The sequence below is a fragment of the Colobus angolensis genome, unplaced genomic scaffold (genome assembly GCF_000951035.1).
Source record: "Colobus angolensis palliatus isolate OR3802 unplaced genomic scaffold, Cang.pa_1.0 Scaffold2, whole genome shotgun sequence".
Classification (NCBI taxonomy): domain Eukaryota; kingdom Metazoa; phylum Chordata; class Mammalia; order Primates; family Cercopithecidae; genus Colobus; species Colobus angolensis.
This window is the reverse complement of record NW_012115154.1, coordinates 26,224,499-26,239,331: the sequence shown is the minus strand read 5'-3', so window position 1 is coordinate 26,239,331 and position 14,833 is coordinate 26,224,499. Positions and strand designations below refer to the sequence as shown.

The following is a 14,833-nucleotide window of genomic DNA, read 5'->3' as shown; positions in this document are numbered from 1 at the left end:
ACCCACCCAACAATCTCTACCCATCCATCTATCCCCTATCCCTCACCCCTCCACCCACCCATCTCTCTACCCATCCATGTATCACCTATCCCTCACCCACTCACCTACCCATCTTTCTACCCATTCATCTATCACCTATCCCTCACCCACCCACCCAACTGTCTCTCTACCCATCCATCTATCACCTATCCCTCACCCACCCAACAATCTCTCTACCCATCCATCTGTCACCTATCCTTCACCCACCCATCTATTCATGTTATAGGCTTCACCCCAAATCCAGGTGTCAAATAGACAAAGCACAGGTCAGTCTGTCAAGCCAACAGAGAGCATGCTAGTAAAATTAACAAACAAAAACAGTCTACAGAAGTTTTCTTTTTTTCATTTCTAAACAACTTTCAAGAAAATTCACCAGTTGAAAAGAGAAGCATTTACTTTTATGTTGGTTGTAAAGCATCAACATTAAATAGTTAACTTTAAAACTAGATTTCTTGCCATGTGTGCCTTGGCTGTCCTCTTTTTATCCACAAAAAGTCAAGGGAATCTAGTACCTGAGGCTTATCTTTATTTAAACTGACTACAAACTTCTTCACTGCCGCTATTTGGAAAACTCTAGTCAAATGTGTTACATTTATTGTAGCCCTTATAGGTTGACTTGATACAAATAAGCCTGTGTTATGTCTAAGTCATTACTAGAGAGAAATAACAACTCCCAGAGTAACGCAACCAAACGGAAGCCTCGGTTCTTATGGAAAACCATTTCCGAAACATGGAAGCTCTTGTCAGAGATTTGTTCATCTTCTCCATTCTCAACTGGATGGCTGGTCTAAGAACAGATGGAGCTCAGTGTTTTCTGTGGTTAGAGTGTCATGTCCTGAAAACTAATATTCAGAAAATCACCTTGAGATGCATGATTGCTAAGACGACAGATATCAGTACATCAGTATATTGATGTTCTAAAGGCAGATAATTATATTTAATTATATATAAATAATTAAATTTAAATTATTTCACTCATAAAAGTAGGGGAAGAAGAGATTTCCAAATAGTCCTTAGTTAAGAAAAGGCCTTTTACGCAGAACTCTTACAAATAGTCTGGTTGGTGGAGGGCTCATATGTTTGCCTCATAAGTCTTGAGTGGTAGGAGTATCCTAGAACACAAGCAATAAAATCAGTGTTAAAATGCTAGATGCCACTTCTCTTCTTTGTTGGTGTGTTTTATGACCATAACAAGAAATGAGCAATTATCAGCATGTAGTAAACTATCAAGTAGAACCACTGAGTGATAACTCAGGAATAAATGGAATGATATTTAAGATAGAGGTAACTATAGCTAAAATTACAGTGATGAAATGATCTCTTATCTATGTACAACATCTATGGTTTGCTTATTTTGGTTGAAGGTAGTTTTAGGTCAGTGAATTCTATAGAATCTCAGGGATATATTTTTTCATGTTATTTCCAGCCTAACTGGGAGATGACTCCTAGTAGCAATAAATAGCTTTTGTTTCTCCTAATATATTCTTCATAGGACCCATGTGAACACATTGTTCGAGTATCACACCTCTGAGGGCTCTAGGCTGCAGATGTGTGTGAAGACTCCCTCTTTCATCAGGGGAAGAAGGATGTGTGTGAAGACGCCCTCTTTCATCAGGGGAAGAAGAGTTTGCATCTGAGTGGGCAGCATTCCTTTTTGGCATTTCTTCCACCATAAATAGGAGTCACCTTTCACAATATGTGAATTTGAATGTCAAAAGGTGGATGGTTCTCCCAGGAACAATGACTCAGAAATTCCACATGCTCTTAGATCAGATGCTCCTTACCATAGGTGTGCCTGGCACAACCGTCGGGATGACACCCTCAAGATCTGCTCTGAAGTGGCCATTTACAGATTCCTCATGAGATCTGCTCTCCACTGCCCAGAGTCTGGAAAGAGACAGTCTCCTCCCTTGTCTCAACCGCCTCCTTCCAGAAGGAAAGCAACCAGGCTCCCCCAGAAAGCAGTACAGTGTACGGGGACTGCGTGAACCCACACAAGGCGCAGTCAATTTAGAGAGTAGATTTTATGGAAGAATTCAGAGGAGGAGCAGACCCCTCCTGAGCAGGGCACAGACCGACAGCTGTGGTTCCGAGGGAACCCTGTCACATGTCGACTCTCCTGCCCGATCCTCCAACAGCCCTGCACGGTTTGTCTTCTTCCCCTGATTTTGCAGGATAAATAATGTAACACGCAAAATCGCCCCACGAGGAAGTGGCGGCTAAACGAACAATTGGATCACAAGTCTTGTAAGCTCCAGTGCTCCCATCCTCTCTACAGTGTAAAACTGTAACATGTGAAGAAGATAATAAGGTTGTTGATGTGTGTGAAAGGGCTTCGACACAGATGCTAGGCAGTAGATGGTCCTGACCATTCGCAGATTCTCTATTTGTGATTAACTTGTGATCCCCAAATCAGTGCTTCCGCCGAAGTCGCTCCTGGACACACACGGAGCCGTGAGGTTCAGGTTGCCTGAGGCGCCCGTGCTCTGTGGGAGAGGAGAGCCCTGCCTTCTCTCTGTCCTCGGCGCTGTTTCGGGGGTACATGAGTGCTGCTTGTGTTAATGAGGACTTCCTCTTAATTATAGAAAACCATTCAACCGAAATGTCGAGCCGGTCACAAATATGAATCGATCGTCTTCTGCGTGGGTGGGGCCCTGGCAGGAATCTTGCCTCAAAGAGCCCCTCCTCTGCTCGGGAAGAAGGAAAACATCTATAAAACGTCTGATGTGCCGTTTGAACACTAAGTGTCAGGCCCTCAGGGCCCTGCTGGAAGATTATGGAGACAGGGAGAATCGGCCCCTCTCACAGTCCTCACTCGGGAGTCGGGCTTTGAGAGGGGGCAGAACTCAGCACTCATGAGCGAGCAGGACGTCGTTGGCAGGAGAGCTGCCGTCCAGGGAGGGAGTGGCCTCCTCCAATCTGAGGGCCCATAGTGGGGACCAGCAGAGGGCCCAGCCGAGGTACCGTAGACAGGCCTGGGGCCTGCGGCTGAGACTTTAACCTGGGCTCGAGAAGACACCAGCTCCTGCTCTGTGGTCAGCCCTGGAGGCGACGTCCAAGGACATTTTGCGTGCAGTAGAGCTGGACGCAGGAAGTCACTCCGCTCTGCTGCGACAGGGCACAGGCTTGGGCTAGAAGGATCACAGTGGGAACCAAGAGACAGTGGTGGATGTGGTGCATTTTCCAAGGGTTTCCACAGAATTTGGTGACTAGCTGGATATTTCTGGCATAGGGAAGCCAAAGGGAATATCCGTAAGGTTAGAACGCTGTTTGCTCCTAGAGCACGCACTGATTCAAGGCAGACCTCGCTGAGTTCAAAGTGATGCTAAGACCTCCACGTGGAATGTTCAGCCATGGCCGTGGTGTTAGGATGGTAACTGTGCTGCCTCGCAATGGCACGGCAGTGCCCTCCACCAAGGGCTTGCACACAGGGGAGCTGCCCCTGGCCAGGAGAATGAGCAAAAATCCCAGGGAGGAAGACCAGAGGTTGGGACTAAGGTATCATGAGCTCAAATATTTGAATCACAAATACATGTGAGGTTGAAAGGATTTTGGGTGCAACGTCCATGGCCTGGGTGTCATATGCTGCCTTGGGATGAGCGTGTGGTGGAGGGAGGGAGGGGAGGTGGCCAACCTGTGGCACTTCTGACCAGCTGGGCTTGTACCCGTCAGCAAGGGTGTGTGGCTGCAGTGGGGACAGCAAGGGACCCTGGGCCACATGGTACCCACAGTTTAACAGCTTAGATGGGAGTGCAGGCACGTCCCAGGGACCAGGAGGCAACAGTCTTAGCTGCCGTCTCCCACCTCAATTGGGTCCTCTTCGCATTTCCTGTCTGTTCTGGGGATTTACTCCTTAGAAGACATTTAAGGGGTCTGTTCCGGGAAGAGCTGTCTATGGCTGTCATCTGTGGACATGGAGTCGGTCCATCTGTCTTTGGGAACGGACCCTGGATTCCTAATTCATTTTGAGATGGCTGTAAGCACAATAACCAGTTCTTACTGCATATGGGGTCTTCAGATGAATTAGATGGTTTAAAAAGTAATGTATTTTTTCAGGCCGGGCGCGGTGGCTCAAGCCTATAATCCCAGCACTTTGGGAGGCTGAGACAGGCGGATCACAAGGTCAGGAGATCGAGACCATCCTGGCTAACACGGTGAAACCCCGTCTCTACTAAAAAAATACAAAAACTAGCCGGGTGAGGTGGCGGGCGCCTGTAGTCCCAGCTACTCTGGAGGCTGAGGCAGGAGAATGGCCTAAACCCAGGAGGCGGAGCTTGCAGTGAGCTGAGATCCGGCCACTGCACTTCAGCCTGGGCAACAGAGCGAGACTCTGTCTTAAAAAAAAAAAAAAAAAAAAAGAGTAATGTATTTTTTCAAAATTGTGGTTGACATACCATTTAGGAAGCTTCAGACAATTTTGATAATTCCTGTCTAGCAATTCCCTGCCAGTTGTTTTTATACAGAGTAGTTCTTAATGACTTTGGTAGTTTTTTAAATGGTTCTTGTCAAAAGAATTTTAAAAATACTAGTCTCTTTCCTCTCTGCTCTTGATTCATACATCTGCCTTGGGCACCAAAGACTAAAATCTGTTTCAATGACGACTTTTCTTTTTCCCTAGCTAGAATTTTTTAGGTAAGCATCCCCAGCTAGAATGTCTGCTTGCTACTGTGGGGTTTGGAGGTTGACTTGAATTTTTTAGGATAGCATATGACACTGTGATGTGTGTTTTGGAGAAGCGAAGCCCAAAAACGGAATTCTTGGCAAACAGAAACAAAGGTCGTGGTGTGAAAAAGGAAACCGATGTCCGGCGGGGTTCACGCCTGGAGCCGCGGTGGCCTCAGATATCTGTGCTTTTGGAAACACAACAGCGCTTTCCATGCCGTTTCCAGAAGAGCAGTGTGTGGCGCGTCAGCTTCGTTACGAACTTGTTTTAAATTATCCCTTCCAGGGTTCTCGGACCAGCAGTGACCTTCAAAGTGAGCGCCAATGTCCAGAACGTGACCGCTGCGGATGTGGAGAAGGCCACAGGTGAGGCTCTTTCCACACACACGTGTACACACACACGCACGTGTACACACACTACACACACGTGCGCACACACACATGCACGCAAACGTACACGCACAGCCAGGGCAGAGGGAGACTCACAGCACCCACAGGGAGCAACCCAAAGGAAGGTCACAGTTTCCGTGGAAAGCTGGTGTGTAGTGACGGGGACGGGGGGGGGCAGTCGCAGGGCAATGTGGCTGTCCGTGGGCACCGTCTGGGATTTCACTGTTTGGGGAGGGATGGGCTGCCCTGATGCGTGGAACTGTCTCAGATAGAAGGCAGGAGACACAGGGCTGCAAGTGACCGAGAACAAGTCCGGCTTTTGGAAAAGGAAGATTTCGTGTTTGTAGTAACCCCAGTGTGTGCAGAGCACGTGCAATTTTGCTTTGAGGTTTTTCGTTTTGTACCAGACCAGGAGCATACACTGGCCCTGCTCCTGACTGTGGTGGGCAGATATCACAAAGGATCTGGAGGTTTCAATAAAAACTGGCTGACTTCCAGACAGTTTCACTGTTTACGGCCCAGGGTTCTGGGCATTGGGAATCACACATTTTTGAGATGTACTTACAGATAGAACTTGAGTGATCTTTGTTATATGATTAGTAATTGTCATTAAGTGAAAAACACAAAGCTTTACTCACCAGAGTCTTGAAGAACAGAATGGGGTGGTGGACACAATGTTGTATTTTCGTCAACCTGGCTTTTTTTTTTTTTTTTTTTTTAGCTTGTTGAAAACTCTTGTAGAGTGTATTGTTTAATCTTCCTGCCTAGTAAGAAAAACACAGGAAGTGTAACAGAACCTCAGCCTGGTGGTTTCCAGTGCATTAGGGCCGCTCCGTGGGCAGGACACTCCCGTTCTGTAATCATTGATAAGACGGGGCTGAATGCAGGGAGGCAGCCACAGCAGGAAATGACTCTTGCTTTTAGCCAGTCCTTTAGATTGCTAAATCTATGAACTTCCTTTTTTTTTGGCTTAAATTTATGTCTTTTTTTCCCAGTGTGAAATGCAGCAAAATGCTCTGGTTTGTTTTGGGATTTCGATACCTAGTTCTCATTGATTGAGGCATCACTGCACTGGCGCCCTGTAAACTTGAAGTTTCTTTTTCCCATGAGAGTAATCAAGGCGGGAAGTAGCCGCCGTGTTCTACGGGATGGAGCACATCGCTGGTCCCATCTGTTTTGGCTGCTGTGGGTTTTGCTTATGGGACATCCTCGTGCCCTCAGTAACTCCTTTGCTCAAGGTGGTGATTTAGGGGGCTGAGAATTTGTGGTTGAAATACAATGCTTTGCAAAGTTGTACTAAACTTATGCAGTCTGATTTAAGGTTCATGGAGAGTTGAACCCCCGGTCTCATTTTGCTGCCATACTTTGTTGTGAGGCTTGAGGAGCTGGGGTGCAGCTCGGTAAAGCAGCCCAGCATCCTTACTCCAGCTGGGCGGTCCAGTGCGGTCCCGGCGCAGAAAGTCAGCGGGATCCATGCCAAACACTCCCGCGCAAGAAGGAATGGGGGGTCCCAGCAACGGCTTCAGCGCCTCGTGGCTGCTGGAGCTCCCTCCCTCCACGACATCTGTTTTGCTTGCTCCAGTTCCCCGTCAGAAGTGATTATTGGAGATATTTAAGACCAAATCCGTGATCAGGTATTATGCAAAAATGCATTGATAATTATCCATGATTGGCAGTTTCTCCAGTACCGGGGAGCAACACCACTAAAATTAGGTTTGCTGGACCTCAAGGAAGCTAGGAATGGCAAACTTGTTATCTTTTTAAAAAGCGTAACAGTGTACTCACAGACAAGGACCTTTGATTTATTTTATGGCTCTCTAGAGAAAATGAGGTTGATTATTTGAAAGGTAGTTTCTCGGTCATTTCAAATGTGTTCGTGTTATTTATCGAAGTGCTGCACCAAGGGGGAGTCACGTAGGAAATGTACGTTTGAGTCTCATATCAACAACTTTCTGAACACCTGAATTTGCTAACATGCACCAGTGCATCCATGTTAATTCCTGTGACTGCGCAAGTCGGAATGTTTCTTGCTTGTTGAATGTGTGCAAAATTGTTTACATTCATGCAAAATTTTTAAAGAATTAGTTTTTTAACTATTTTTGAATAATTCTATGCTGACATGAATGTGCCTGATGCTATGTAAGAAACAGATTGACTGGGCACAGTGGCTCACGCCTGTAAACCCAGCGCTTTAGGAGGCCAAGGTGGGCAGATCACTTGAGGTAAGGAGATCGAGACCAGCCTGACCAATATGGTGAGACCCCATCTCTACTAAAAATACAAAAACATTAGCTGGATGTGGTGGCGTGAACCTGTAATCTCAGCTACCTGGGAGGCTGAGGTGGGAGAATCGCTTGAACCCAAGAGGCAGAGGTTGCAGTGAGCCAAGATTGCACCACTGGACTCCAGCCTGGGCCACAGAGGGAGACCCTGTCTCAAAAACAAACAAAAAACAAAAACAACAAGAGATTATAAAAATGAATTTTGTGACCACAAAGATCTTGCAGTTAGGCAGTGGACATGCCCACGTGTGGTGCTGGCCTATTTGGCCTTAGGAGAGCGCTTAGCACAGTGACTGCCCCATCGGCCTCGGGAAAGCACTTAGCACGGTGACTGCCCCATCGGCCTCGGGAAAGCACTTAGCATGGTGAAGAGGAGCCTCTTACCGAGTTTCAGGTGAGACGTAGACAAGCTGACGTGATAGCAGGGAAGAGTTTCAAACTCAAAAGGAGTTTCTTGTGGTTTCCAGTTTTAAAAGATGATGTGGAATCCTAATAGCGTCATCACAAATGCCCTACGGTGATGGGCGGACACCTTTGGAAGGACGTGTGATGGTGCCTGTGTTTGTCACCAACATATGGAACTCGAGAGCCTGCTGTTGATGTTACTTGCTGGGTGCTGCCTGCACCTGCCAGCTGCCTGGAAGCCCAGTGGCTGCTTGTGTCTGGTTCCCTCAAGGGCCTGAGGACCCGAGGCTGCAGACATCTTCTACTGTTATTAATGCAGGGAGATCACCCTGGCGGTAGAATTCAAAGGGCATTCATTTTGCTAATTTTATACAAAATGATACAAAACCTAATGAATAGGGGTGTAGTTAATCCCACATTAGTCCCCATCAAACGTCACGTGGTATTGATGCCGAATGAGAAGTGCAGCTGCTTTTCATTATTCAGAGTCTCCTCTTTATCCCAGGCAATGCTTTCCCGGGAATTCTGCTAATTTATGACCTTGGGTATGAGCACAGGGTATTAGTGAATATTAAAAATAAGTGAGTTTTTGCTCAAGGAGGCACTTACTCTACCACAAAGTACATAGAAATGACTGGTAGCTACTTCTAATCTCCATGGCTCAGTTATGTAGTCGAACTGGCAGAACAGAAAAATCCTTTTTATCCTTCATTTCCTTGGTAGTTTCTTCTTAAATAGTATATTTCTGATCAATTTTTGTATTGCTCCTTTCAAAGAAAAGGTAATTAATCATCCTTTACAAACAGTGTTTGCTTTTGCTGGCTCCCAGTCTGCAGAGATCCCTGCCTGGCGGCCTGTGGGGCTGCCTGTGGTTTATCGGTTTATTGCCGGGAATCCGCTCCGTGCTTGGCCGAGTGTCCTTCAGGCTGAGTTCAGGCTGTTTCTTCGAGCATTCCCTCCTGGGCGCCACGGAGGCTGTGTTTCTGGCACTCAGCCCTGCGTGGTGGGATGAGGCTCATGAGGGCTCCTGTCCTGAGCAGGTTCCCCTTTGACCTCAGTATCCTCCACCTGACAGCCTCTAAGACACGGCATTCAGCTGCCATTGTTTTTCAGCCTGTTGGGGAGGCGCCCTGTGTCATTTCAGTAGTGGCGCCTCCGTATTCAGAGGTACGGTGACTTTCTGTGACGTCCTCCTGCTTCTGCCTGTTCAGCATCTTTGTGAAGCTGTTGAGTGTCAGAGCAGGGACATGCCAGGAAGAGGCTGGCAAGGTGGAATTCAGAATCGGGCTTCATAGTGTGGGAGCTTCATCCTCAGCAGTCACTAAGAAGGACTTGGGTCTGCTATGCTGCTGTGTGTTTCGCGCCTCATACGTAGCGTGTCCACATGGAGGGAGAGGCTCCCCTCCTCTCTGGTGAGCCTCTCTTGAATCCCGGCTCAGAGCTGGACTCTGCCGATGGCTGGACCCCACAGCCCGCGGTGTTCTGCATTAGCCACAGGCCTTTGCTGGAGCAAGGGCTGCCCAGGCTTCTGGCCTCTGGTAAAGCAGACAAAATATGTGTTTATTTTGAAAGGCGTAATGGCGAAGTGAAGGGAATTCCTCTATAACACATACTTACAATCCAGCCAGCCTGAACCGTCGACCCCAGGCAGGCATCGGTGCTTCACGGTCTGGTCCACCCTGTGCAGATTCTGTCTTGGGCAATGCATCACACCTTCCTAAGGTGACATCACTCTGGAAGTCAGTGGCCCTGCCCTCCTGGACCCCCCGCCGCGGTGCTGGGGCTGCTTAGACAGGAGTTCTTTGGGGCAGTGGATGGCACATCAGGGAGGGCAGGGCTTAGACGAGGCTTCACAGAGAATCTGGCCTTTGGGCAGAGCACGGGGACTAGTGTGGGTCTCAGGGACTGAAGGTGAGGGGAACGAGAATGGTGCAGCCTGGGTGTGGGGTCCAGTGTGCCAAGAACATGCCAGGAAGAGGCTGGCAAGGTGGAATTCAGAATCGGACTTCATAGTGTGGGAACTTCATCTTCAGCAGCCACTAAGAAGGACTTGGGCCTGCATTTCGTTGCAGCTGGTCGGTTCAGCTCCGCTGAGGTGGCCCCAGGGGAGGGGGAGGGGCGCTCACCACAGCATTGATCCACAAGCAGCAGACATCCCTCATCTGACTCTCACACACCCGCTCCCCAGGGAGGCCACGCCAGGTGGAGCTGTGCACTGGTGGGGCCTGAAGCCCATCCACGAGCCCATCCACGCTCCGGTACCACCCTCATGATTAAGAGATTGGAACAAGACAAGAGGAACTCCTGAGTCTTGAGTGTGGAAAGGAAGTTGCAGTCTTATTAGAAATGAAGGAGGATGCTTCGGAAATGTTCAAAAAAGCCACTTGCTGAGAAAATTGCCTCCATGTGCAGGTGAATGAGACACCTGTCAAACTGATGAAAGTGACTCTCCAAGGACCCGCACTATCCTGGGAGGGTCTTCCAGGCACGGGGATCCTAGCGCTCCCCTTCACCAGACCCCCAGGGCGCAGCTGAGGAAACAGCACCAGAGCAGTGAGGCTGGAGGTATGGCCTGGGCGGCCTGGCCCCGCGTTCCACTGTGCATGGGCCACTGTGTCATGTCCTCGTTGGAGCTGAGCTGCCACCAGAATCTGCGTGGGCTGGGGGCTCCTGGGCTTCGGCTGTGGCTGGCGCCAGGCTCGCACTCGCCCTGCCACTCCACAGCCACGAGGTTGAGGATCCCACAGCTCGCCTGGCTGGGGTGTCACCCAGGGAGGGTAAGAGAGAGGCTTGAGGGGAAGCACCATGCTGTCCTCCTGCTCTTGGACTCGCGGCACAGACATAGGCGATGAGGAGTGACTAAAAAGAGGAGCCTCCAGGAGAAACAGATGAAGGAGTGGAGGGTGCGGTGCGGGAAGGGTGGGCCGGTGGGGCTGGTAGGGTCTGCACAGCAGGCCCCACAGGCTCAGTGCCCAGGGCCCGTCTCCTGCTGGACCTGCTGCGTCGGGGGTGGGCGGGCGAGGGGCTGCAGTGTGTGAACCAGGCCCAACTTGTGTCCAGGGCCACGTGGGCTGGACACGGAACAAGAACTGCCTGCATGGGAGCACCTCCCCTGGGCTGCAGCAGAGACCCGCCGATGGGAGCACAGGTAAGGACTGTGGTGAGATTCTGCCTGCCAAATAACAGGTGCCCCGTGGCTGCAGCCCGGGGAGGTGTTAAGTTTCAGTTTGGATGGAGGCTTTAGGGAATCGGATGGTTGGAGCTGCACCCCGTGACTCCATTCTGAACAGCCAGGTAATTACTTCTGGCATTTTGACAAGCGTTTGCAGGAGTAGAGCTCGGGGCTGGCAGCACCCAGGACCTGTGCTGACCTTCCTGGCTGTGAGGAGAGAGGCCACCCGTGGCTCTGTAATTACAAGTCCTGAAAGCCGCCTTCATCATGGCTTTACTCCGAGTGCAGACAACACTGTGGTAGAAAGTAATTGCATCGCCATCATTGACAGGGCTACCCGCATGGAACTCCAGGAGCCGCGTTCGGGGGACACTTGAGGATGCTGCTAAATAAAGGCTGGGAAACCGCCTCGCTCAGCAGCCACTTTTCTGCGTTCGTTTTTATACAGGGGGGTTTATGCACTGGAAACACCGTTAATGGAAGCAGCTCGTTCTCACCTGCAAATGTCCAAGCAATGCTGATCCTGCTGGAAGAGGGTGGCGCCTGGTCCCACCTCCAACTCACTGCTGGGGAGAGCAGGTTCCATTTCGTCCTCACATTCAGGTTCATTTAGAATTCACACCCTGCACAGGGAGAAGGGCCCCTGGGGCCCTCCAGCTTCCCCTCCACCTCAGGAACTGCATCAGCACGTGCACTGTGAGGGACCGACTGTCACAGGTGGCCGCGGGAGCTCACCCCTAGTTGGCTGGGGTTTGGGGGAAGCCTAGGTAAACACCCATAGAAATTCCACTAAGACCTTTACGCACCAAAACTTGTAAAACCCACTTCTGAAAAACACAAGTGAGAGTTTGGAAGTGCGTGGGATTCTCTGTAGGCTTTCACATGTGCAGGAGGCTTCCGTGGCCAGAGGACCTGTTAGAAACAGTGAATCACCGCCACCTTCCTGCATCCTCTCAGGCCTGGGAGGCTGCCGAGGGGGTCCCAGCTGTTCTCTCCACGGAACGCCCAGCGTCCCCGCAGAGGGATCCTGGGGAGAGGCTCTGATGCGGGTGCAGTCAGCTGCCGGGGGAGGTGAAATCCAGCAGAAGGCCCTGCACCCTGGATGTGCAGGAGGGGGTTCTGCTGGCTGTTTGGGGGTCACGGAGCACGCCGTGGGGGTTGCTGAGTTTCCCAAGTGTTTCTCTTCCTTGCACGTGGGTTTCTCTCTTCACTGCCCTGGACCCTGTAGGGTTAGACTGATGGGAGGACAGCAGGATGGCCGGCGGCCGTGGCCAGGGCACGTGTGTCCTCCTGTGGTAGCCGTCCTAGCCCACTGGAGGTGAGCTGTACTTGGGGGGAGTCCCAGAGGAGCCGTGTCTGCTGGCGGAGATGCCACTGGGCTGTGGGCCTGGGGGACGAGGCCTCAGGTTTTGCTGGAGGAGCCTGCTGTCCGTGTGGCGCTCTGTTTTGCCGGGTGTTGAAGGAGGAGCCTGCTGTCCGTGTGACGCTCTGTTTTGCCGAGTGTTGAAGGAGGAGCCTGCTGTCCGTCTGGCGCTCTGTTTTGCCGAGTGTTGAAGGAGGAGCCTGCTGTCCATTTGACACTCTGTTTTGCCAAGTGTTGAAGCCCTGGTCTTTCCACGACGCGAGACCGCCGTGCCTGTTTTCACAGTGTCTTCTTTTGCTCTTTGTCCATAAGCGAATGCTGTTTCCACTCTTTCCCTCACCTCCGCATAGAAAGGGCAATGTCTTCATACCTGAGTAGAAAGTGGCTCATTTTAAATCAGGGCTGTGTGCTGCAGAGCAGCTTGGCATGGCATTGCTTTGAGACCTGAAGGAGGAAAACAAGGGGTGCCCGAGGAAGGTGCACTTGGAGCCTGCAGGGAGAGGCCAGGACAGCCCTGAAGACAGTGCGTGGGCCCACACCCTCCCCTGGGCACCTGGAGACATGACTTCCAGCCAGCACACGGTGCCACCATGCTCCATCCTCCTGCAACCGCAGCTCACAGGCTGTCCCTGAGCTGAGGGGAGGCCGATGTCTGCCAGAAGCCACTTCTTGGGAGTTCTTCTACCAATACCAGTTCCCATGGCAACTTGACAGAAGCAGTAGGGGCAGAGGAGCAGAGAGAGTGCTGAGTGCAAAGGTGGTGCTGAGTGCAGAGATGGTGCTGGGCACCCACCTCCCCAGCAGATCCTGCCCCAGCTGCGGCTGAGCCACTGCCCTGGGTCCCTGATGGTCAGCCCAGGAGTCCTGCCCTGCAGCTGCGCTAGGTCACAAGTCTGGGCCATCTCGGGCAGGGCAGAGGGTTTCCCCTGCTCTGATGCCTACTGGCCCCTTGAGACAAGCTCAGGTCTTGAGACATGAATTGTCCAAATGTTATGACTTGAGAGACTCTGAAAGGCTCAATTATTTAAAAAATGATGTTCCACCAGTCCATTGGCATCTGAAACTCTCCCCTTGTTGTCTCCTTGTGCTTTGGGGACTCTACAGGGCTAGACAGCAGCTGAAGTGTGTGGCACAAACCCCTTGGCAGTTGGTGGCCCCTGCGAGTGCACGGTCGATCAGACTAGCATAGCGTCAGCGTGGTGAGCCCGGGGAGGTTCCTCCTGACACCAGGACTGGGGAGAGGCAGCTCTTGGTTGGAAGGCAGGGGAGGTTCAGTGAAGTCTCAGGACCGAGAGCTGCCTGGGATGGGAAGGGATGGGTCCCTGAGCACTTGGGACCAGCACGAGGATATTCAGCACGTGGGAAACAATTGCTCAGAAGCTTGTCTGCTGGGGACGCTTGTCACAGGCAGGTCTTACCTGGTCAACACCCACCCGAGGCCACTGGGCTCTCAGGCCTTGCGTCCGATTCTTTGCACTTTTCCTCCCAGCACAGGAATCCCAAAGCTCTGAAGGCCCATTCTTGAAAATTTACCTGTTAATTCACCTGGCAAGGCTGGCACCTGAGTCCCCTGGCCCTGTAATCACTCTTAATAAGGAGGGTGCTGCAAACCACCAGGCCTCTGACTTATTGGCCAGGATGGCATTCTAGGTTTTTGCATTAATGGGAAAAGTCACTGGGTGATGATGAGCTGGCTAAACGCACGCTGGTCAGTAGAACCGAAAGGGTTCAACTGAATGGTATTTAGATCCTACGTGAGCACCTCCCCCGCCAGGAGCACCTCCATCACCTCGAGCGCCTCCCCCCCGCCAGGAGCACCTCCCCGACCAGGAGGAGCACCTCCCCGACCAGGAGGAGCACCTCCCCGACCAGGAGCGCCTCCCCCGCCACTAGCGTCTCTCCAGCCACCAGCGCCTCCATCACCACAAGCACCTCCCCCACCACAAGCGCCTCCATCACCAGGAGCGCCTTCCCCGCCACCCTGAGCGCCTCCCCGGCCACCCTGAGCGCCTCCCCTGCCACGAGCGCCTCCATCACCACGAGCGCCTCCATCACCACAAGCGCTTCTGTCACCATGAGCACCTCCACAGCAATTGGCTGCTCTACCTAGTGAAGCTGAGGGCGATGGAGCCTCCTCACTCTAGGTCAGTCCCTGCTTTTGGATGTCGGCCGTGTTGGCCGTATTCAGTGCCCCATGGGTTAGGCTCCAGTGTAGGTCAGGTGTCAGCCTCTCCAGCCCTGCCTGGGTGTTCTTTGCCATTTCATAACAGCTGAGGCTGGCAAAATGAAAGCGGGAAGAAGGGGAGCTTGGAGTTCAGAACTTGAATTCACAGCAGCCTCCTGGCTACTTGCTTGTTTTGTGACTTTGGACAACTCGTTGACTGTTTTCAAACTTCAGGGTCCTTCTCTGTCAGCCAGGGCCAATAGTTACACCCCACGAGGCTGCATTAGGATCAGATGAAGTGGAAATAATTTGATGTGAGAGCAAAATGTAAAGTTTGAGCAGTTTATAAGTCGTTG

General features: G+C 51.3%; 1 protein-coding gene across 1 annotated transcript in view; it reads left to right on the top strand.

The window, feature by feature from the left end:
• Positions 1-14,833, top strand: part of PTPRN2 (protein tyrosine phosphatase, receptor type, N polypeptide 2) — a 789,125-nt gene that overhangs the window by 272,534 nt on the left and 501,758 nt on the right. Inside the window, exon 10 of the mRNA XM_011941545.1 lies at positions 4,988-5,067. Coding sequence (XP_011796935.1) covers positions 4,988-5,067 — 80 coding nt within the window. The remainder of the gene's footprint in view (positions 1-4,987; positions 5,068-14,833) is intronic.